At 42.3% G+C, this 23,142-nt stretch overlaps 1 protein-coding gene across 9 annotated transcripts in view; it reads left to right on the top strand.

Annotated features, from left to right (window-relative positions):
- LOC125453489 (F-box-like/WD repeat-containing protein TBL1X) overlaps window positions 1-23,142 on the top strand; it is a 362,600-nt gene that overhangs the window by 285,593 nt on the left and 53,865 nt on the right. For all 9 annotated transcript variants that reach the window (XM_048533168.2, XM_048533165.2, XM_048533166.2 and 6 more), the window contains one exon: window positions 6,562-6,707. In XM_048533168.2, the coding sequence (XP_048389125.1) occupies window positions 6,562-6,707 (146 nt within the window). The remainder of the gene's footprint in view (window positions 1-6,561; window positions 6,708-23,142) is intronic.

Here is a 23,142-nt window from a genome sequence, read left to right as displayed (position 1 = left end):
TGGCCCAGTGGTTATCACTACAGCCTCACAGCATCAGGGACCCGGGTTCGATTCCACCCTCAGGCAACTGTCTGTGTGGAGTTTGCACATTCTCCCTGTGTCTGTGTGGGTTTCCTCCGGGTGCCCCAGTTTCCTCCCACAGTCCAAAGATGCGCAGGCTGGGTGGATTGGCCATGCTAAATTGCCCAGAGTGTTCTGGGGGGATGGGTCTGGGTGGGATGCTTCAAGGGGCGGTGTGGACTTGTTGGGCCAAAGGGCCTGTTTCCACACTGTAGGCAATCTAATCTAAATGAAAATGCCCTGGGGAAAATTGATGTTCAGAGAGTTCTGGGTGTTCAGGCCCATTGTTCCCGGAAGGTGGCAACGCAGGTCAATAGAGTGGCCAAGAAGGCATATGGCATGCTTTCCTTCATCGGACGGGGTATTGAGTACAAGAGTTGGCAGGTCATGTTGCAGTTGTATAAGACTTTGGTTTGGCCACATTTGGAGTACTGCGTACAGTTCTGGTCGCCACATTACCAAAAGGATGTGGATGCTTTGGAGAGGGTGCAGAGGAGGCTTACCAAGATGTTGCCTGGTATGGAGTGCACTAGCTATGAAGAAAGGTTGAGTAGATTCGGATTATTTTCATTAGAAAGACGGAGATTGAGGGGGGACCTGAATGACGTCTATAAAATCATGAGGGGTATAGACAAGTTGGATAGCAAGAAGCTTTTTCCCCAGATTGGGGGACTCAATTACTAGGGGTCATGAGTTCAAAGAGAGGAAGAAAGTATAGGGGAGATATGCATGGAAAGTTCTTTACGCAGAGGTTGGTGGGTGCCTGGAACGCGTTTCCAGCGGAGGTGGTAGACGCAGACACGATAGTGTCTTTTAAGATGTATCTGGACAGGTACATGGATGGGCAGGGAGCAAAGGGATACAGACCCTTAGAAAATAGATGACAGGTTTAGACAGAGGATCTCGATCAGCGCAGGCTTGGAGGGCCAAAGGGACTGTTCCTGTGTTGTAATTTTATTTGTTCTTTGTTCTTTGTCTATGTAAATGGTTGAATTTGAGGAATAGCAAGAAACATACCTGTATTATTCAGTAGTGCACTTACTAAGCTAAGAAATAGAGCAACTTGAAAAGAAATCCGAAAATTGTGAAAAAGCGTGGATGAAGTGAATGGGAATATGATGACCAAAAGTTTAATGACAAAAGTGTATTTTTGCACATGGAATTTTGACAGAAGTGAGGGTACCAAGTGTTAAAACTCTAGATGGTAGATGAACAAAGCAATTTAGTATCCAGGCACTTGACATCAAAAGTGAGCTCATGGATTTAAAAAGCAATTGTAAAAAGTTAATGGGATGTCAAGCTTCATCAGAAGAGCTGCAAAATATAAAAGCAAAGCTCTGGAATGTAGAGCATCAGATAGACCAGTTTGCCAAATTGAGGTCAGATTTTAAATTTTGAGCAGCAAGGTGTTCTTCAGTGAAAGGTCGCTCAGGCCTCGGTTAAATATAGCTGATGAAAAGAACCCTCATTGCCCCAACTTGTCCCTGATCAGCTCCTTCAAGATAGTGCCTAGGACAAGAGCAATCTAGATGAGAGGCCCTGTCTTCAGCCACTGATTCTTCTTCTTTCCTCTTGTGAAATACTGTGAATGCCAGATATCTGAGATGAAAGCAGAACGCTTCCTAATTCCAGAGCCAGCTTGCAGACTCATTGCCATGGCTTTGTGCCTCTGGCTGCAAACTGCTCTTCCAATCACAGTCTGATTCTCTGCCACATTTACTGTTGATCTGCCCATGAATAAGTCTGCAGCACCAAATGCTGGAGAGGAAGGGCCTCTGAATGGAGGAGCAGCTCCTTGTAAAAATCTGTGAATAAGTTGTAAATTATAACCATTGAGTCATAGAGGTCTAAAACACAGAGAAAAGCACTTTGGCCCATTAAGTCTGCACTGGTCAAAACTAACTACTTAACTCTTCTAATACCATTTTCCAGCACTTGACTCGCAACCTTGTATGTCTGGGCACCACAAGTGTACATCTAAACATGCACGTGTAAATATATATAAGTGTTACATGTTATGAGGGTTTCTGCTTCTGTCAGCTTTATAGGCAGTGTGTGATGCCATGTCATGTAACTATCTTAAAAGCACGTGGCCTGTCTGGTCTGGAACCCATGCAATAATGTAATACTTAACTGTATTAATAAGTTTCCACACAACATAAAAATAAATGCAGAAATTCAGTGGTCTTTGGACTAGGTGAGAGGCAGATGTCTTGAGGAAGTGACTAAGATACCGCTGTCACCAGCCTGTGCAATGTCGTCCTCTCCCTCTACCCAGCCTGAATCGGCTACTCACTATGACTACTCGTTCCAAAGTAAAGCAAGCTCCTGCTGTGTGCTTCTTATAGGCACTTGGTAAAGGAATATTTTGCTTGTTTCTGGAGAATTAAATGGAATGGGGAACTTAATTATTGTGAGATAATAAAATGTGAGGCTGGATGAACACAGCAGGCCAAGCAGCATCTCAGGAGCACAAAAGCTGACGTTTCGGGCCTAGACCCTTCATCAGAGAATAAAACTTGTTCCCTGGATGTCAGTGTTGCTGGATTGGCCAGCATTTATTACCCATCTCTAATTGCCCAGGGGACAGTTAAAAGTCAACCACATTGCTGTGAGTCTCAAGACACATGTAGGCCAATGCAGGTAAGGAAGGCAGATGTCCATCCCTAAAGGATGTTAGTGAACAAGATGGATTTTTAGCAATCAAGCCAGCTGCCTATTCCAGATTTCTATTGAATTCAAATTTCATCCTATGGATTGATGGGATCCTTTTCCCCAAAAAATTTGTCTGGGGTTCTTGATCACTAATCCAGTTATGATTGTGCTACTGCCACATTACCACTATGCTACTGCCTCCCCGAAAAGGACTTGGCAAAACTTGCCTTTAAAGTCTGAAAATTTAGTTGGAGATTATGGTTTTGCCATACGTAACCTAAACAGTAACGCATTAATTCCTAGCATCTCTTCTGTGCTTATCAGAGTGCAGATGTTAAAAATTTAATATGGAACTATTAAATTGCTCAATTTAAATGGGAGTGTTATATAGACCTTGCTTTTTCATAATATTGCTTTAAACCGTGCAACTTCTATGCACTTTTATTATGCACAAGCTAAACATTAGAGACGAGAAAAATGCTGCGATAGGTGATAACAATTTCTTTGACAAAATACTAATTTCCATGGAGATTGCCCTGTTCATGTATAAACCTTGGTAGAAGAGCCAGGGAAACCTTATAAAAGCTACATGATGGCAATTGTCCTAGGTTTTTCTGGCTCTCCCAGTAAAGTTACCATCAACCAGAAGAACACTAAGACCACAAAAAAACTGTACAGTTCCAGCTATAACTTCAAGCAGTACTTTTTTAAAAAAAACAAAATGGGAATTGCAGTGTGATGCCTGGTTTCTTGTGAAAATATCGACTATTTACAGGTTCTCAGATCTTGTATCATCATTAGTGTAACACTGAAAGGACTAGAAAATAGAACCAGAAAACTCTATATCATTGTCATGTAGCAACCATGCATTTCTCTGGAGACATATAACAGAAATGTTAAGACATTGCATGTATTTTTTTTCTGAGATTTCAACACTAAAGCAAGTTGTTTTACGGAAACATTGCATTGTTAATTGCACATAGTTACAGAAATTATCACATGAAACTCATACTATTCAGGCTTTTTATGTAATAAACATTCCAAGATTCTTAGCAGGGGTAAGATGCAGCATAACCCTGAGCCACATAAGGACCAAAACATTAGTCAAAGAAGTAGGCTTTGAGAAATGTCTTAAAAGGAAGGAAGAAAGTAAGGTAGAGACGCATAGCGATTGAATTCCAAAACACGGGCTTAGGCATCTAAAGGCATGACTGGTCGTCGTGGGACACTTAGGATTAGGAATGCTTTAGAGGCCAAAATTAGAGGAACACATATCTCGGAGGGTTGTGGGTTTGGTAGAGATTGCAGAGACAAGGAAGGAAAAGACAATGGAATGATGTGAAAGCAAGAACAAGAGTTTTAAAGAGATGGTAGGAACTGCCTATTTTTCTGAAGAAGGGTCTCGACCTGAAACGTTAGCTTCCCTGCTCCTCTGATGCTGCTTGGCCCTGCTGTGTTCATCCAGTTCTACACCTTGTTATGCAATAATTTTAAAATCAGGAGTCAATGTAGTTCAATAAACACAGGTGAAATAGGATTTTAAAAACTTGCGGTAGGTAAAGACATAAGCAGCATAAATTTGGATGACTTTGATGTTACGGTGAGTAGAACTGGGGGAGACCAAGTAGAATTATATTGGAATAGCAAATGCTAGAGGTAACTATGGCATGGAGGGGTGTTTCAGTAGCAGATAAGCTGAGACCTGTTCGACATATAGGGACATTAGGTGCTGGAACGAGGTGTTCTCAGGGAATGCATGAATGTAAGAACTTATAGCGGTTGTAAAGGTAGGGAAGAGTAAATGGCTGCAGTGACAATAGGTAAAGATGATTATAAAATCAGTATAATGATAATTGGAAAGACAGTGGTATCAGGCAGAGGTTGAGTCATAGGTGCGCAGGAATTTTAGCGTGAATAGATGGTAGCTGAATACTGGCTGGATTGACATTAGTCAGAAAAAGGCTGATGAGCCTGGAAAGTTTTGAGGTTGTTGGAGTGATGTTGGTAGTTGGTTTTTTAAGAAAAAGAAACCATGGACAACATGCTTAAAATTGACAGTCTTGGCCATGTTTGGAAAGTAGTTTTTAATCTTAAATAGAAAGGTATACAACTTTCGAGCCAGGGCAAGCAAATAACCAGGGAAAGGGGTGAAGAGGTAGGGTGTACAGAAGAAAATTGCACTTAAATTTTGATATTTTAGACAGGTTGACCGTCATAAAAGTTGTAACACCCTTTTCATGAACACAGGGCCTTTTTTTAAATTAATCTGTGGGACTTGGGTATTGCTGGCCAGTGGCCAACTTTTATTGCCCAGAGGGCAGTTAGGAGTAAACTGAGGATCTGGAGTCTTGTGTGAGCCTGAGCAAGTAAGGATGGTACATTTCCTTCCCTCGAGGGCATTAGTGAAACAAGTAGGTTTCTACAACAATCGACTGGTTGCATAGTTCCATTAGGCTAGCTTTCACTTACACTATTTATATAAACTGAAATTTGCCATGGTGGGATTTGAACCCATGTCCCCAGAATATTAAAACTCCCTTCTTTGACTTCAGTATTTTCAGTCATGAGGATAGACTGTCCACTGTTATTTACATCAAACCCACTGACTTCCACAGTTGTATTGACTGCACTTCCTCATTCTGCTTCTTACATGGACTCCATTCCATTTCCTCAGTTTCTCTGTCTTTGTCACATCTGTTCTGATGATGCTGCTTTCCACTGGGGTGCCTTTTATATGTCATATTTTTTCCTCAACCAAGGACACCTCATTCCGTGGTTGACTTCTATTGCCAACACATTTTCCACACTTCTGCATTTACACCTTTCTCTCCCTCCAAGAACAGCACCAGGGTTCCTCTTGTCCTCACGTTCAAACTCACTGGTCTTAGCATTCAAAGGAGCATCCTCTGCCATTTCTGCTACCTCTAGTAGGATATGACCACCAAGCACATCTTCCTGTCTGCTGCCAGTATTCTGCAGGGACTGTTACCTTTGCAAAACCTTGGCCCATTCCTCCGAGGTCTCTGAAAACCTAAATCTTTACCGTTCCCCTAATGGCAGCCCCTGGTGCAACCCCTGAAGGTGTAACTCTTGAGTTTTTAACCTCTTCCCTCCTCCTCCTTCGAACCCCAAACAAACTTTCATGACGAAGTAGCATTTTACTTGTACTTCTTTCAATGTAGCCGGTGTATTGCTGCCCATAATGTAGTGTCCTTTACATTGGTGAGACCAAAGCTAGAGTGGGTGACATTCCCACTCTGCCCATAAGATTAACATCTGACCTTCCAGCTACTTGCTATTTTAATAAACCATTTTGCTGTCTGCTGACATTTTCATCCAGGATCTACTACACTATTGCAATGAAGCTCCACAATAGTTGGAGGAAGGACAACTCAGTTTTTTGCTTAGGCACTTAACAGCTTGTACCGAACATTGGGTTCAAAAACTTCAGAGCATGACTTCTGTTCAAATTCAAGGTGTAACCTCTGTCCTCCATTTAGATAGGACTTGGTTTTGAAAGCACACTATAACCTCAAGCTCTGTATGGCAACTTCAACACAGATGGTGGCTGTGATGCTGAAGAGAAGGTCCTGGATCATGCTCGTTTTAGGGAAAGCAGTAAGGTGGCCTCATATTAGTAAAAGAATCAGCGGTGTTGAGGGCAAGGTGAAAATTTGAAAAATAGATGTAATATTTCTAAATTAATCGGCAAACATCTTCACAATCTGGATACTGAACATTTGTATCCAGACAGACCGTGCTGTCTGTTCTTCATGAATATGAACATCTCTGTGAATGATGCTTGCTTGTAACTTTTTAATTAATACTGTTCTTTTTCTCTTTCAGGTTTCTCTCATTCAGCATTCACATTTGGAATAGAAAGTCATATAAGTCAGTCAAACATCAATGGGACACTAGTGCCACCTGCAGCACTAATCTCGATCCTTCAGAAAGGATTGCAGTATGTTGAAGCAGAGATCAGCATCAATGAGGTAATATGATGGCAAACAAAATATTTATTACATTTAACCCAGTGACTTTCTGGTTCCTATTAGGCAACAATTTACAGTTTGAAGTGTTTATTGACTTGCTTCAATTTTTTTCTTTGACATTTACATTTGAGTCAGAGGAGTTTGTAAAGAAGGACACTTGAATTTCCACTGGTACTTTAACATTATAACAATGATAGCTGTATGAAGAACTCATACAGAATAATTATCATCGTTGTTTTAAGTGCTTAGAGCTTCACATAGTAGAAACAGCGAAAGACTTTGACATTTCTTAATGATTGCCAACCATGTCAAAGGCTACCATGATAAACTCACTATAGTTGTGCTGCAAATCTGGTTAACATGATGGCCCAGACAGTCATTATGCCAGTGTAGATGCACATGTGTGGGGACTCTGTAGAATCCCCCCCATCATAGCAGATGCTGAAGAAATTGCCTGGGAAATTGAATTTTCAGCTGTACTGTTCCTTTATGCCTGAAACCTTCTGAATGCCTCCATTTAAACCACTGACTTCAGAGGATTGAATGAAATTAAATAAGACATTTACGCAGAAAATGTTAGACTATTAACTACATAGTCTAACCGACTGAGTAACTACTCCACAGACTCCATGCTTATTTCATATACCCCTGACTTACGCCTCACCCACACCACTTAGGATCCCTAGAGCCTACCTCTTGCTTTTGTCAATCTCTGTCCCATTGCTGCCCTGTTACCCACCCTGCACATGCCTTGGTTAACTTTCTTTCTGTACTCCTTCCCATGCTATATGCTGTCTGTTTCCAGTTTCCTTTCCTGCACTGTTGCTCTGCCTTGCTCCTGTACCATTTTTCTCTCCCTTGTCTGTCCCCATATGCTCGTCATGCTCTTCTACCCACCATCCCCAAATGCTCCTTACGCATTCTGTCGTCCACCCTGTGTTCCTGCGTAGCCTCTACTTTCTGAGAGCTCTCTGTATTCAGATCTGTCCACCTTCCTGCCAATGATAGTGCAACTTTGCGTTGAGAAGCCAGCTCACAAATCTCAATGATATCTGTAAGTAAATGCCTATCTTCTTAATGGTTATTTCTGGCAACACCTTCATATTAGCACATATTATAATTTTGATAGTCTGCAATTATCAATCCAGTTAGAAATAGTACTTTGAACCAAAAATATTTGCACCCACCACTTTGTTACCTTCCAAATAAATGGAGAGATCGTCAATGAAAGTCATGTTGCCCAGAGTTTTGTTTTTAAGGAAATATTTTATTTAAACTGCAGTTATACAAGAAGCAAAAATAAATTGGAGAAGTTAATTTCTTAATCTTCCATGTTACTCTCAGGTGCATTTCTCAATCCAAAGTAGCAAAAACATATGTGTGTGCGAGCTGTTGTGTTCAAAAAGTTCTGTCTGTGTGAGGGAACTGCACAAACCAATTGTCTAAGGAGGGCTGATCAAATTTATTAAAAACTGAAAGAACTGCTGGATGCTGTAAATCAGAAACAAAAACAGAAGTTGCTGGAGAAGCTCAGCAGGTCCGGCAGTACCTCTGCAGAGAAATCAGAGTTACCATTTCAGATCCAGTGATCCCTTCCTCAGAACTGACCTCTTCCAGCAATTTCTGTTTTGATCAGATTTATTGTTGGATTCAAAGAGTGTGTGATTAAAGTGCCAGCATGATCAAAGTATCATTCAAATGCTAGAACAATCATTCGACACTTTCCTGATAACAATGCCTCAGCTTTAAATTAGATATATCTAGTTAAATGCATTATTGTTGCTGGAAAACAAATACAAACAGATAATGCTGGATCAAAATTCAACAGGTCTAACAGTACACACGAAGACAGAAACAGAATCAGATTTGACAAAAGGCTTACTCTCTTTCTGACTCGACAGATACTGTCAGCCCGAGCTTTGCCAGCATTTTCTGTTTTTATGCCCCAAATCAATTTGAAATAGATTTGCCAATTCAAGCTGACTAGCTTTTATTAAACTAAGTGTCTGTTACAGCCACTTGAAACTGTGGCAACGTCACATATTAACAGACATCAAAGCTACAACATTTGACCAACCAATCTAGAACTGTTTTGAGGGCTGTTTGTGAAGATTTGAATAAAAGGCACATGGTTCTTAGCATTTGGCTTCCACAATTCATTGTAAACGATAAGCAAGTTTTATATTCAATCTTCCATAAAGGAAGTAGAAATATCTCTGTAGTCACAGAAATATTACAATGCTAAACATGAAAAATTTCCTCAATTGAATATGGTTTTCAATTGTGAAATAAAAAAGGACAAATTTCTAATCCATCGCATTAAGCGCCAAGCTGATTTGTAACATGGCACACCGGCCAGTAACTCAGCCCATTAGCGGTGAAATTTCAGTCTTTCCCTTTGCCAAAAGACTTCACGTTAATAAAAACTTAGCTGTGGGTATCCTATTTCTCATCAATTGTTATTCGCCAAATAAACCTGAGCTTACTGACGTACATTGGTTCCAATCTCCCAGTTCCTCAAATTTAAAATTGTAGTCATAGCATAAGTGACTTTGCCTCTCCCTATTTCTGTAAGCTTCTTAAAACTACCCCACCCATCCTGTATACCAGGCCTAAAAATTACTCTTTGACAATGCTTTTGTCAAACATATACATCTCTTTATATCTTAATGGCTCAGCATCCATTTTGTTTCAGCTGTTTGGAATATTTCTCATTGTTAGAGGTTCTATGTAAATGCAAGCTGCTACTGGTAGAAATTAGCAATTTCCTACCATTTGTAGGGAAATGGTGACACCCTGTATATTTGGGTACTTATTAATAATGCCTGAGAAAGCACTTCAGTTTAAGGGGTACAGTTGAACACGACATGAGTTGAGCTTTAAGGTGGCTATTATTACAATGGAGCTATTGTTGTACTAAAGGTTGTTACTGAGATGCTAGTGGGCAGTTGTTATTATATTGCTGAATGTAAAACACAGTATAGTTTGTGTGGCCAGTGGCAGCTTGCATGCATTCATTAGATTTTGGTCCTTCAATATTTACTTTTGTTGTTGCTTCACACATGAAGAGAGGGGAAAAGCAGTGGTTTAATTATTGAAAGTCAAATGGATTAGTGAGCATCATTCAGAGCTTTTTCATTACCTGGTATAAAATGGGCAAAAGCTGCATCATCAGCTTCTCCATGTTACAGCTGAAATTATATTTCTATCTCGGCCTTGCTGCAGTATTTGTTACGCAAGGCATTTTATAAGGCATTAACTTTAACATTTAAAAATATAGAAGTGGTAGAAACACCGTGAGAAGATTGGGACATCCTTGGTGCATAAAGGAGCTTTCACCACATAACTGAAACAAATCTAAAATTTTCAATGCAAAGTACTTAGTATGCATTGCCTATTTTTCTATGATGAGCTCAGCAAGTTTTTGGTAAAACATGTTCATTCAAATTGATTAAGTAAATATTTCAGTCTTGCAGCTTCACTGTGGTGTATCATTTGGATAATAGTAATCCTAGGTAAACAATCAGTACAATAATATGGAAATAGCTGCATTATCTGCAAAGAAAACTCTGCAAACCATCTAGTTTATCCCAGTTTTATTTTAATGGTTGAGAAAGTTTTTGGCAGAAGTCGCCTGTCTAGGCAGTGCTGCTGACATGTGCTTTACTATTTTCTTTGTGTCACATTCAGTAAGTGAACAGCAAAATCATTACATCATAGTACTCTGGCTCAATTAAATCAACCTCGAAGTAAACAGGAGACTGAATAAGATTGGTAGACAGACCAACTGAATTATTCAGAGCATGTGCAGTTTATCAGATACATCAATTTACTGCATACAGGAACTTTGCTGCTGTGTCTAACCCTTAATGTGTATGTGCTGTTGCTTATTGTTTCATTAACTCAGGAAGGTATTTGATAAAGCTCAGCATTATGAATAGCCTTTATATGTCCAAATGTTCATAAACCACAGATGTATGAGTCGAGAGTTTTGGAGTCAAGATGCAAGTTACTTGGTGCATAATTCTCAGCATCTGACCAGTTCTTGTAAACTCTGTATTTATATAACTGATCCAGTTCAGTTCATGATTAATAGTAATGCTTGGGATTTTGATCATTGAAACAGAAATTGCTGGGGAAATTGCAGGTATGGCAACATCTGTGGAGGGAAAACGGAGTTAATATTTTGAGTCCAGTGACCCTGCTTCAGTGGTTTTGATAGTGGGAGATTCAGCATTGGTAATGCTCTTGAATGTTAAGGGGATATATTCACTCTTACCAGGTCTTGCTACAGATGATCATGGACAGCTTTAGGATATGCAAACACTGTTGAACATTGTGCAATCATCATTGAACCTCTTCGCCTCTGACCTCATGATGCTGGCAGGGAAATTGATGAAATAGTTGAAGATGGTTTGGTTTAGGCAGTGACTTGAACAGGGTCATTGACAAGTTCTGCTGGAATTGTGCCAATTGCCTAGCAGAACTCCAGTGTTCAGGGGCAAAAAAAAGGTTTCTGTGCCATTAGCTTCTGCTCATTGTTTACATTTTTCACAAAAAGTAGATGTGAAAGTAATCATTTTTGGACAGTCAAATTTCATTGACTGAAATAACAATTCTAGTGTGCTGATATTATAATTCCAGGCATGGAATGAACAAGCAGTAAGAGGACTAACTGATTGTTCCTTTTTTTTTGTTACCTTGGGATCTTGTTACAATTCTGCCAACAGTGTTTTTCTTTTATTCATTCATGGAATGTGGACATTGCTAACGAGGCCAGCATTTATTATCCATCCCTAATTGCTCTTGAGAACTACATGCATTCTGCTAATGGGTGTCTCAGTATTGCTTACTAATGCTACATCTAATGCTGTAGTTAGGGACTTCTTTTGGCATTTGGGAGAGGCTAGCCAATCCGAAACATCCCAGTAAATAATGATGTTACAGTGGGGACAGGATGATTGGTGCTCTGATTGTTTTTCTTTAATTAGATGGGTATTGCTGCCAAGGCCAGTAATTATTGCCCATCCCTAATTGTCCTTCATCTGATTGACTTGCCTGCCATATAAGAGTCAGTCACGTTGCGCATAGGTTGGATGATATAGGCCCTTCTTTAAGGGAATCCTGAATCAGATAGATTCTGGGTCACCACTACTGAGACTTATTTTTCAATAATGGAATTATTATTTGAATTTAAACTCTGTTTTCATGTTCCCAGAGCATTAGCCTTGTGTTCTGAATTACTAGTTTAGTAACACTATCACTACACCATCCCCTCCTGTAGTTGGATCACCTTAAAATTATTCTTAGTGGTTAAATCATTTTCAAACACAGAAGCACTTCTTATATCAGATTTTATGCGTAAAACTAGACATTTGGCAGATGAGGCAGAAAGTGCATTTAAGAAAATGATTATATGTAGCAATTAAACTTAAAAATGCAGATGTTTGCATAACTCATCCTTTCCTGCAAGAGCTGAAATGCTTTCTCATCACTTTGTCTGAAACTGTTTTCAAAGATCTCATAATTAACTCCTCAGGCTCAATTATGAAAAAGCAAATAAGGCTTCCCTGATGGCTTTGGGAATTTATCTAATGAGTATTTAAACACGATTGATTCCTGCCCTGAGCTGAGTGAGCTGATTTCTGCCAAGCTGATGCTAATAGCTACATTGGTTTCAGTATCCCTTGGTTGAAAAGGGGAGAATTCAGACCTTAAAATTGGCAGTTTGTGCACATTGGGCTTGGCTGTGCTGTCTCCTTGGCAAATAACCTCCCTGTTCACTGAGGCATACACAAGAATAACTTGGGATATTTGCAGCTGATATTTTGGACCAATAGCTCAGCAGAAGTTGTTTGTATTTTCAGGGGTGGAAGTAAAAGGGGAAAAAAATGAAGAGAGAAAAAGAATAAGTGAAATATGTGACCCAATTGAAGGATCAGTGCATGGTAAAATTCTTATTGTATTAGGCTTCAAGTGGTCGCAGGAGCATTCATTTACTGTCCTGCCGAGAATACTGCATATTCCATGGCATAACAGCCGACTTACTGAATACAGGAAGTTAAACCAGTAATCAGTGCACAGCTGCAGAGATAGTTTGGTATCTAAACAAGAAGAAATTAGGGCACTTGAACCCTATTAGTTAGTCCTTTGGAGTTATAGTTGAGTGAATTGCAAATTAAAATCATAGCTGCATGAAACAGGAAAGGTGAATTTATGGAGTCGGAAATGGTTGACATTGTAGTGACAGCCATCAAAAACAATTGCAGTGTTTTTATCGGCTTCATTGCTGACCCCATAGGTTGGGAGAAAGTAAGAGAAGACTGAGCTCAGTCACCAAAAACAAGATGTGCTTTGTGGATTATTTGGTTTGTGACTCAATGACAATATTAGGCTGTTACTAGCATGTGTCAACATTTATTGCATCAAATATAGTCCTGGCTCATGCTGTTTGCCCAAGTGAAGTGGATGTAATGGAAATTTTGGATGGCTAATCTTCTCTTATAGGCCATTTAAATGTTGTATTCAGCTGAGAAGATTTTGCATCGTTTGCGTTTTGTTTCAATATTAGCACAATTGTTGTTTGTACTGCCTTTACACTTCGAGGGTTTTTCTTGTCTTTAAGTGGTGTCTGCTGGGAAAGCTATCGCTCAGATGCTAACTTGCCAGTTTTAAAGAAAATTCTTTCACAGGATGTGGGCATTGCTGGCAAGGTTAGCATTTGTGCACTTGGGGAAGGTAGTTGCTGAGCTGCCTTCTTGAACAGTAGCAGTCTACATTTAAAGATGGACTCCAGTCATTTTGGGCAGGTGTACTTGCCTCTTGTAATTTTTAAAATGCAACTTACTGGAAAGACACAAAAATACATGAACTCAATCCACCCTATCGCCACTCTACTCCATTTCAGCTGAACCCAACCCTGGATTACGTTAAAGTTGTATCAGTGATAATGGAAACTGCAGATGCTGGAGAATCCAAGATAATAAAATGTGAGGCTGGATGCACACAGCAGGCCCAGCAGCATCTCAAGAGCACAAAAGCTGACGTTTCGGGCCTAGACCCTTCATCAGAGAGGGGGATGGGGTGAGGGTTCTGGAATAAATAGGGAGAGAGGGGGAGGCGGACCGAGGATGGAGAGAAAAGAAGATAGGTGGAGAGGAGAGTATAGGTAGGGAGGGGAGAGGTCAGTCCAGGGAAGACGGACAGGTCAAGGATGTGGGATGAGGTTAGTAGGTAGGAGATGGAGGTGCAACTTGGAGTGGGAGGAAGGGATGGGTGAGAGGAAGAACAGGTTAGGGAAGCAGAGACAGGTTGGACTGGTTTTGGGATGCAGTGGGTGGAGGGGAAGAGCTGGGCTGGTTGTGTGGTGCAGTGGGGGGAGGGGACAAACTGGGCTGGTTTAGGGATGCGGTGGGGGAAGGGGAGATTTTGAAGCTGGTGAAGTCCACATTGATACCATTGGGCTGCAGGGTTCCCAGGCGGAATATGAGTTGCTGTTCCTGCAACCTTTGGGTGGCATCATTGTGGCACTGCAGGAGGCCCATGATGGACATGTCATCTAAAGAATGGGAGGGGGAGTGGAAATGGTTCGCAACTGAGAGGTGCAGTTGTTTATTGTGAACCGAGCGGAGGTGTTCTGCAAAGCGGTCCCCAAGCCTCCACTTGGTTTCCCCAATGTATAGGAAGCCACACCGGGTACAATGGATGCAGTATACCACATTGGCAGATGTGCAGGTGAACCTCTGCTTAATATGGAAAGTCATCTTGGGGCCTGGGATAGGGGTGAGGGAGGAGGTGTGGGGGCAAGTGTAGCACTTGCTGTGGTTGCAGGGGAAGGTGCTGGGTGTGGTGGGGTTGGAGGGCAGTGTGGAGCGAACAAGGGAGTCACGGAGAGAGTGGTCTCTCCAGAAATCAGACAAGGGTGGGTATGGAAAAATGTCTCGGGTGGTGGGGTCGGATTGCAGATGGCAGAAGTGTCGGAGGATGATGCGTTGTATCGGGAGGTTGATGGGGTGGTGTGTGAGAACGAGGGGGATCCTCTTTGGACGGTTGTGGCGGGGGCGGGGTGTGAGGGATGTGTTGCGGGAAATGCGGGAGACACGGTCAAGGGCGTACTCAACCCCTGTGGGGGGAAAGTTGCGGCCCTTGAAGAACTTGGACATCCGGGATGTGCGGGAGTGGAATGCCTCATCGTGTGAGCAGATGCGGCGGAGGCGGAGGAATTGGGAATAGGGGATGGAATTTTTGCAAGAGGGTGAGTGGGAGGAGGTGTATTCTAGGTAGCTGTGGGAGTCGGTGGGCTTGAAATGGACATCAGTTACAAGCTGGTTGCCTGAGATGGAGACTGAGAGATCCAGGAAGGTGAGGGATGTGCTGGAGATGGCCCAGGTGAACTGAAGGTTGGGATGGAAGGTGTTGGTGAAGTGGATGAACTGTTTGAGCTCCTCTGGGGAGCAAGAGGCGGCGCCGATGCAGTCATCAATGTACCGGAGGAAGAGGTAGGGTTTGGGGCCTGTGTAGGTGCGGAAGAGGGACTGTTCCACGTAACCTACAAAGAGGCAGGCATAGCTGGGTCTCATGCGGGTGCCCATGGCCACCCCCTTTGTCTGTAGGAAGTGGGAGGAATCAAAAGAGAAGTTGTTGAGGGTGAGGACGAGTTCAGCTAGGCGGATGAGGGTGTCGGTGGAGGGGGACTGGTTGGGCCTGCGGGACAGGAAGAAGCAGAGGGCCTTGAAACCATCTGCATGCGGAATACAGGTGTATAGGGACTGGACGTCCATGGTGAATATGAGGTGTTGGGGGCCAGGGAATTGGAAGTCCTGGAGGAGTTGGAGGGCGTGGGTGGTGTCACGGACGTAGATAGGGACTTCTTGGACCAAAGGGGAGAAAATGGAGTCCAGATAGGTGGAGATGAGTTCGGTGGGGCAGGAACAGGCTGAGACAATGGGTCGACCAGGGCAGGCAGGTTTGTGGATTTTGGGAAGGAGATAGAAACGGGCCGTGCGGGGTTGGGGAACAATGAGGTTGGAGGCTGTGGGTGGGAGGTGCCCTGAGGTGATGATGTCATGAATAGTGTTGGAGATGATGGTTTGGTGCTCGGGGGCGGGGTCATGATCGAGGGGGCGGTAGGAGGTGGTGTCGGAGAGATGGCGTTTGGCCTCGGCGATGTAGAGGTCAGTGCGCCGTACTACCACTGCGCCACCCTTGTCTGCGGGTTTGATGGTGAGGTTGGGGTTGGAGCGGAGAACTGCCTGTTCTGCGGCGGAGAGGTTGGAGTGGGTGAGAGGGGTGGAGTGGTTGAGGCGGTTAATGTCTCGACGGCAGTTGGAAATGAAGAGGTCAAGGGAAGGTAGGAGGCCTGCGGGTGGTGTCCAGGAGGAGGACTTGTTTTGGAAGCGGGCGAAGGGGTCAGTGGAGGGAGGGTTAGGTTCCCGGTTGAAGAAGTAAGCGTGGAGGCGAAGGCGGCGGAAAAACTGTTCTATGTCCAACCGTGACTGGTATTCATTGATGTGTGGTTGTAGGGAGACAAAGGTGAGCCCCTTACTGAGGACTGACCGTTCGTCCTCAGTCAGTGGAAGGTCTGGGGGGATGGTGAAGATTTGGCAGGGCTCAGTGCGGCTGTCTTCTCTGGGGTTGCTGGCTGTGGAGGTTGTGGGCAGAGCGTTGAGGTCGTCGGCCGTGGGTGGGGTTCTGTTGGCGTCGGCAGTGGGCAGGGTTCCGTCTGCGTCAGCCGTGGGCGCTCCACACTGCCCTCCAACCCCACCACACCCGGCACCTTCCCCTGCAACCACAGGAAATGCTACACTTGCCCCACACCTTCTCCCTCACGCCTATCCCAGGCCCCAAGATAACTTTACATATTAAGCGGAGGTTCACCTGCACATCTGCCAATGTGGAATACTGCATCCATTGTACCCGGTGTGGCTACCTCTACGTTGGGGAAACCAAGCAGAGGCTTGGGGACCGCTTTGCAGAACACCTCTGCTCGGTTCACAATAAACAACTGCACCTCCCAGTCGCAAACCATTTCCACTCCCCCTCCCATTCTTTAGATGATATGTCCATCATGGGCCTCCTGCAGTGCCACAATGATGCCACCCGAAGGTTACAGGAACAGCAACTCATATTCCGCCTGGGAACCCTGCAGCCCAATGGTATCAATGTGGACTTCACCAGCTTCAAAATACCCCCACCCCCCACTGCATCCCAAAACCAGCCCAGTTCGTCCCCTCCCCCCACTGCACTACCCAACCAGCCCAGCTCTTCCCCTCCACCCACTGCATCCCAAAACCAGTCCAACCTGTCTCTGCTTCCCTAACCCGTTCTTCCTCTCACCCATCCCTTCCTCCCACCCCAAGCCGCACCTCCATCTCCTACCTACTAACCTCATCCCACCTCCTTGACCTGTCCGTCTTCCCTGGACTGACCTACCCCCTCCCTATCTCCCCACCTATACTCTCCTCTCCACCTATCTTCTTTTCTCTCCATCTTCGGTCCGCCTCTTCCCCCCCCTCCCTTTTTATTCCAGAACCGTCTTCCCAAGCCCCTCTCTGATGAAGGGTCTAGGCCCGAAACGTCAGCTTTTGTGCTCCTGAGATGCTGCTGGGCCTGCTGTGTTCATCCAGCCTCACATTTTATTAGCTTTTCAGGCTTACTGTGATATTCGCAAGGTTCCCACACCACATATTCAGAAATGTGTATCTAGAGCAGTTCCCAATGGTAGCTATATACTTGATGTAACCTCCATCTTTGTGTCCCTATTCTCAGCTGAGGTGTTAGTCTTGCCTCAGCATGTGGAGCCAAACATCACATTCCTTCACAAAAATTCACACTACAAGACTGCAGCTGGGCAGGAAACAAATCCAAACACAGCATGGGAGTCTATTTTGCCTAGCACTGTACACAATCCTTGCACATAACTGTCTCATCCTGGCACAGCTGGGGCACTCTGCCATTGCAGCCGTCTCCCCCACAGGATTGGCACAAACTCACCTGTGGAATGCACTAGATGAAACAGCATGCCCAAGAAAAGAGCTTTCGTTCCCAAGAAGCAATGGCAAAAAGTTGAAAACAAAATACAAGTTTTCCAGGAGTAGCAGAAGTAGTCCATGCAAATATCTGTTGACAGGCTCAAAATGAAAATTGCCACCACCGGAGGTCCTCCAGCCAGATGTTTCATTGGATGACCAGGATAGACAGTCTCCTTTTCCCAAAGAAAATTAATGAACTAATTGGGTTTTTACATCTTTCTGGCACTATTCACAGTCATTATCTGATGCAAGCCCACTAATCAAATCAAATTGTTATCAAGTTAAATATCACTAATTACCACGAAGGAAACCAGTCTTCCATATACTGAGGGACCGGCAGTGTAAGATTCTGAGGACAGTGGGGATTGTGGGGCTAAACGAAAGGGCTGACAGCGTGGCAATGCCACTTATTTTTGAATCCTGAGACCCAGTCTAATGTTCTGGGGACTTGGACTCAAATCGTGACATAACAGCTGTGATATTTGAATTCAATAAAAATATTGAATTCAAAGCTAGACTAATATCCATGTAACCGTTGTGAGTGAGGATAAAAGTGCATCTGGTTCACTTTAAGGAAAGATATCTGCCAATCTTACCTGGTTCCGCGATTTTGTTCCTGGGTCAGATACACAGAGGTAGGAAGTAAGCCAACACATGACTCCAGACATGTATCAATGGGGCTCAGTCTTAACTGTTTTTTGAAATCGCTTACGGGGATGAATCCATTCAAAGGCAAATAGGGATGAGTTACAAACGCCAACCTTGTTAGCAACAACCACATCCCACACAATAATAATCAAGAAATTTTTAATTTTTGGTTTCATAATCCTGTTCTGATGCAGGTTGTGTCATGATTCAACTTTTTTGAATCCACTGTGCCCTCTGAATGTCAAGGCTTGGCTAGTACAAAAATGCATTAGTTTGTCACGCTTTCCATATTTTAGTATGTGGTCTCACTGTAGTACGGAACAAGTTTTTAGTTTAAAAAATGTAAAATATAAGAACAGAAGAAGGCCGCATAGCCCATTGGGCCTGCTCCACTGCTTCATGACATCAAGGTTGATATGTTCACCCTCGCCTCCTTTCTTTCCATTTCCCTATACCATCTGATGCCCTTACTGATTAAAAATCTATGTATCTGAGCAATCCAGTCTTGAGAGCTGTCTGTAGCAAAGAATTTCACAGATTCACTATTCTCCGAGAAGAATTTACTCCTCATCACTATCGTAAATGGAATACTCTTTCTGCATCTGTCTTGCCAAGTCTCCTAAGAATTTCATATATTTCAATAAGATTGCCCCTCATTCTTCTAAATTTCAATGAGTACAGGCCCAATCTACTCAACCTTTCCCCATATGACAGTCCATCCAAACCTGGTATCAGCCTAGTGAACCTTCTCTAAGCTGCCTCCCATGCCAGTGTATCTTTCCTTCGATAAGAGGCCCAATACTGTTCACAGTATTCCAGCTGTGGTCTGTCTAGTGCCCTATACTGTTTTACAAAAACCATCTTATCCTTTGTACTCCATATCCTTTGAATCAAAGGCTAACATTCCACTTGCCTTCCCTGTTGCCTACTGAACTTGGCTGCTAACTTTTTGTGATTCGTGCACAAGGAGTCTCAAATCCTTCTGTTTTGTAGTTTTCTCCAGTCTTTCTCTACATAAATAATGTTCAGCTGCTTTGTTCATCCAGACAAAGTACATAATCTCATGTTTTCCCACATTATATTCTATCTGCCAAGTTTTTGCTCACTCACTTAACCTGTTTATGCCCCTCTGGTGGCTCTTTGTAATCCCCACCACTTGTCTTCCCACCTATTTAGTATACCTGCAAACTTGGTGAGAGACTTTCACTTTCTTCATCCAAGACATTAATATACAGTAAATTTTATTTTAATTGGCACTCTCAATAAACCAACAAAACTATATACCTAAAATACTGGAAGTCTGCTGTATTATCGTGATCTCCACGATGTCCGAATAGTCAGTAAAGGTTGTGAGTGAGAGCCTTTCTGCCGTTACGGTTTACTTGAGGGAAAGTTAATCCATTTTGTGTTGAATTTTTACTTTGAACCAAATTTCCAAACATATAGTCCAAGTACTAACTTGACTTTCATCTCACTCTGCTGCGGTCTCATGCTGACAATGACTGTGTCTCTTAATCACGCCTCAATACTTCTTCATTCTTGCAGTTGCTGATCTATATTTATTCCACATAAACGTTTTAAAATGAAAATCATTTTGACAATTATATAATTCTAAGGGCTATATAAATGAATATATATTGGCTTGCAAGATATTTTTGCCCATAAATTTCTTAAATGAAAGATGCATAACAGTTAACAAGGAAAAATTGAAAATGCTTTTGTAATGTTGCCCTTTTCTTTTGAAAAGAAAAATAATGTATTTTGTTACTCATCTCATGTTTTTTTAATTTTGGAGGATTAGGCCATTATTGAATTCAGACGACTTCAGCCAGCAAGAACATTGTTACTGTGTGCATGCAAACACCCTAAGCTATGCTGTATAGATGTTGGCCAGCATTTGGAATATTGTGAGCAATTTTGGGAAGGATGTGCTAGCGATGGAAGGGTCAAGAGGAGGTTTACTAAGAATGATTTCGGGGATGAGGGGCTTGTCAAATGTGGAGGGGTTAAGGACTCTGGGTTTGTACTTGCTGGACTTTAGAAAGGTGAGGGGACTCTTAATAAAACTTAAAGAATTCTGAAAGATGTGGATAGAGTGAATGTGGAGAAGGTTTATCTACTAGTAGGGGAGATTGGATCCCAGGGCACAGCCTCGGAGTGAAGGGACGACTCATTAAAGCTAAGATGAGAGGAATTTCTTCAGCCAGAGGCTGGTTAATCTGTGGAACTCTTTGCCTCTGAAGGCTGAGGAGACCAAGTCGTCTTTAAGACAAATAATTTCTTGATTAATACGGAGATCAGGGCTATGGGGACAAGGCAGGAAAATGGGCTTAAAAAATAGATCAGCCATGATCAAATGCTGGATCAGCTTTGATTGGCCAAATGGCCTTATTCCGCTCCTCACCTTATGGTCTTGTAACTGTGCTCACCAATATTTGGAAAAGTTATGAGAACTGCTGGTTCAAATCTTTGGTTATAATATTTGTGCCTATCATCTCATAGCATATTTCAGCAAATTGCCACAGGTGCTGTACACTTGCAGCTCATTAATATCAAAACTGAAAGTCTAAACTGAAGTGGACTTCTGGTATAGCTTCCACAGGCAAGGTAACATAATCATAATTAGAGTTTTCAAGTGTAGTCACTGCTAATATACTGTTCGTATTAGATGAGTGCTTCTAAATTTAGATGTCAACTGGCAATGATTAAGGGCAACGCCATGAGTTTCAAACCAGATATGCCCTGTGGAACAGTAAATTTTCAGTATGGTAGATAATACTGCAGTTTCAGCAGAAATTGGGTGCTACTTGCAATGAGGCCACTTTGGACCATGTTTCTGGAATATACCAAAAGGTTAGAAAACATTAGGAGGGGAAAAAAGCCACAGAAACACAAAATTCACTCTTCCCTCTCCTCACATTGTTATGTAGCGATGTTTGGAATAAATCTCCTGACATGTTGTGAATGTGGTACTGCTGTAGTTTATACCGTATATAAAACTTGATGTCATTCTTTTTATCCTTCAGATTTTTCTGTAGCTAATAATCTCGAAAATGTATTGTCTCCTTGGAAAGCAGAATGAATTTTAATTAAACCAAGAATGGGAAACTCTGAATTATGAGAGTGAAGTGAATTTAAATAGGATATTCTATTAAGGAATCAGTCAAATGAGGAATGGGAATACCTTTGTTGGGACATTCCAAGCTCTTGTGCAGAAGAGATCCCTGCACAATCCAAATGCGGAGTGCATTTGTATAAACAGAATCTGTCAACTTCATTGCATAGCAGAGCTGCTTACCCTTTTAAGTCATCAGTGGGAAACTCGTGTAAACTGAGCTGTATTATATCTGTATCATTTTACATCTCTGTAAATAATTTTCCTCAGTTGATGCAGATTGCTTTCTAGTGTTCATATTCTAGCTAAAGATAAATTGTATGAAGTATAATGATAAATTAATATTTCCGATTACATTTCTATCTTGCTTGTCATTAATTCTTTATTAAGAGTCAACAACTTGAACTGTTTTTTACGCTCAGCAAATGGTGTTTTCCCGGCAGGTAAACACCATTGTCTATATTTAGAAGGGTTGCTTATGTTCTGTGTCTAGTTGTTGAAACTGCTTTTAATTCTCTCCATCCTTGCACTTACACACACACACTACACACACACACACACACACACACACACACACACACACACACACACACACACACACACACACACACACACACACACACACACACACACACACACACACACACACACACACACACCCCTCCACCCCCTTATGCACCATGTCCCGGGGCAATGTTCCACCAGTGATGTAACCCTCTGGAAATTCACCATGATAGCCATATTTCACAAGGCTTGGCGCTGTGTTATCAAGTGACTTACCATGAATACAGCACAGTAGAACGAGATCCTGTTCTCACCTGATAACAACAAAATACTTTTGCATATGTGTAACATTCTTTCTGACCACCAGGTATCTCATAGCATTTTACCGCCAGTGGAAAACTTCTTGAAGTTTAGTCTCTGTAATGTAAGACAGGCAACCGCCAATATTTTTCATAGCAAACTCGCAAAACCACGAATATGATGGTCATTTGATATGTAACGTTGATTGAAGGGTAAATATTGACAAGACATAGATAAATACCCTGCTCCTTTTCAAGAGTGAGCCAGAGGATCTTTTATATAGCAGGAAGGAGGGTCACTGGACCCAAAAGATTAACTCTGATTTATCTCCACAGATGCTGCCAGTTCTGCTGAGTTTTTCCAGCAATTACTATTTCAGAAATAAGGGGTCTTGGTTTAATAACTCCTATGAATGACAACATCTCCAAAACTGTAGTGCTCCCTCAGTACTATACCGGAGTGTCTGTCTTTATTTTGGTACTCAAGTTCAGGATTAGAATGTGAACTCGGAAACTTGTGGCTCAGGGACCATATGCTTTTCAGTGGTTAACTATAATTAGTAAGGGTCTGATATATTTACTTTTACTCACTTGATTGAAGCAGGTGGATCAGTTCTAGTCCTGAAACTGCTACTCTGAGACATGCTAATTAAGACCTAGGATCAAAGTTGGACCTGGTGGACTTCATTTGCTCAGTGCTAATCCATGTGAAACATATGCCTAATAAGTTACTGAGCTGCTACATCTTCTAATAAATTGGGAAATTTAAACTTTTGTTTTGCAATTGTTCAACATATCTATAGTTACATTGTTATTGTTCCTTTACCACCTATTAGCAA

The sequence above is a fragment of the Stegostoma tigrinum genome, chromosome 6 (assembly GCF_030684315.1).
Source record: "Stegostoma tigrinum isolate sSteTig4 chromosome 6, sSteTig4.hap1, whole genome shotgun sequence".
NCBI classification, from domain to species: domain Eukaryota; kingdom Metazoa; phylum Chordata; class Chondrichthyes; order Orectolobiformes; family Stegostomatidae; genus Stegostoma; species Stegostoma tigrinum.
The sequence above is the reverse complement of the archived record's forward strand: the minus strand, read 5'-3'. Positions and strand labels throughout refer to the sequence as shown.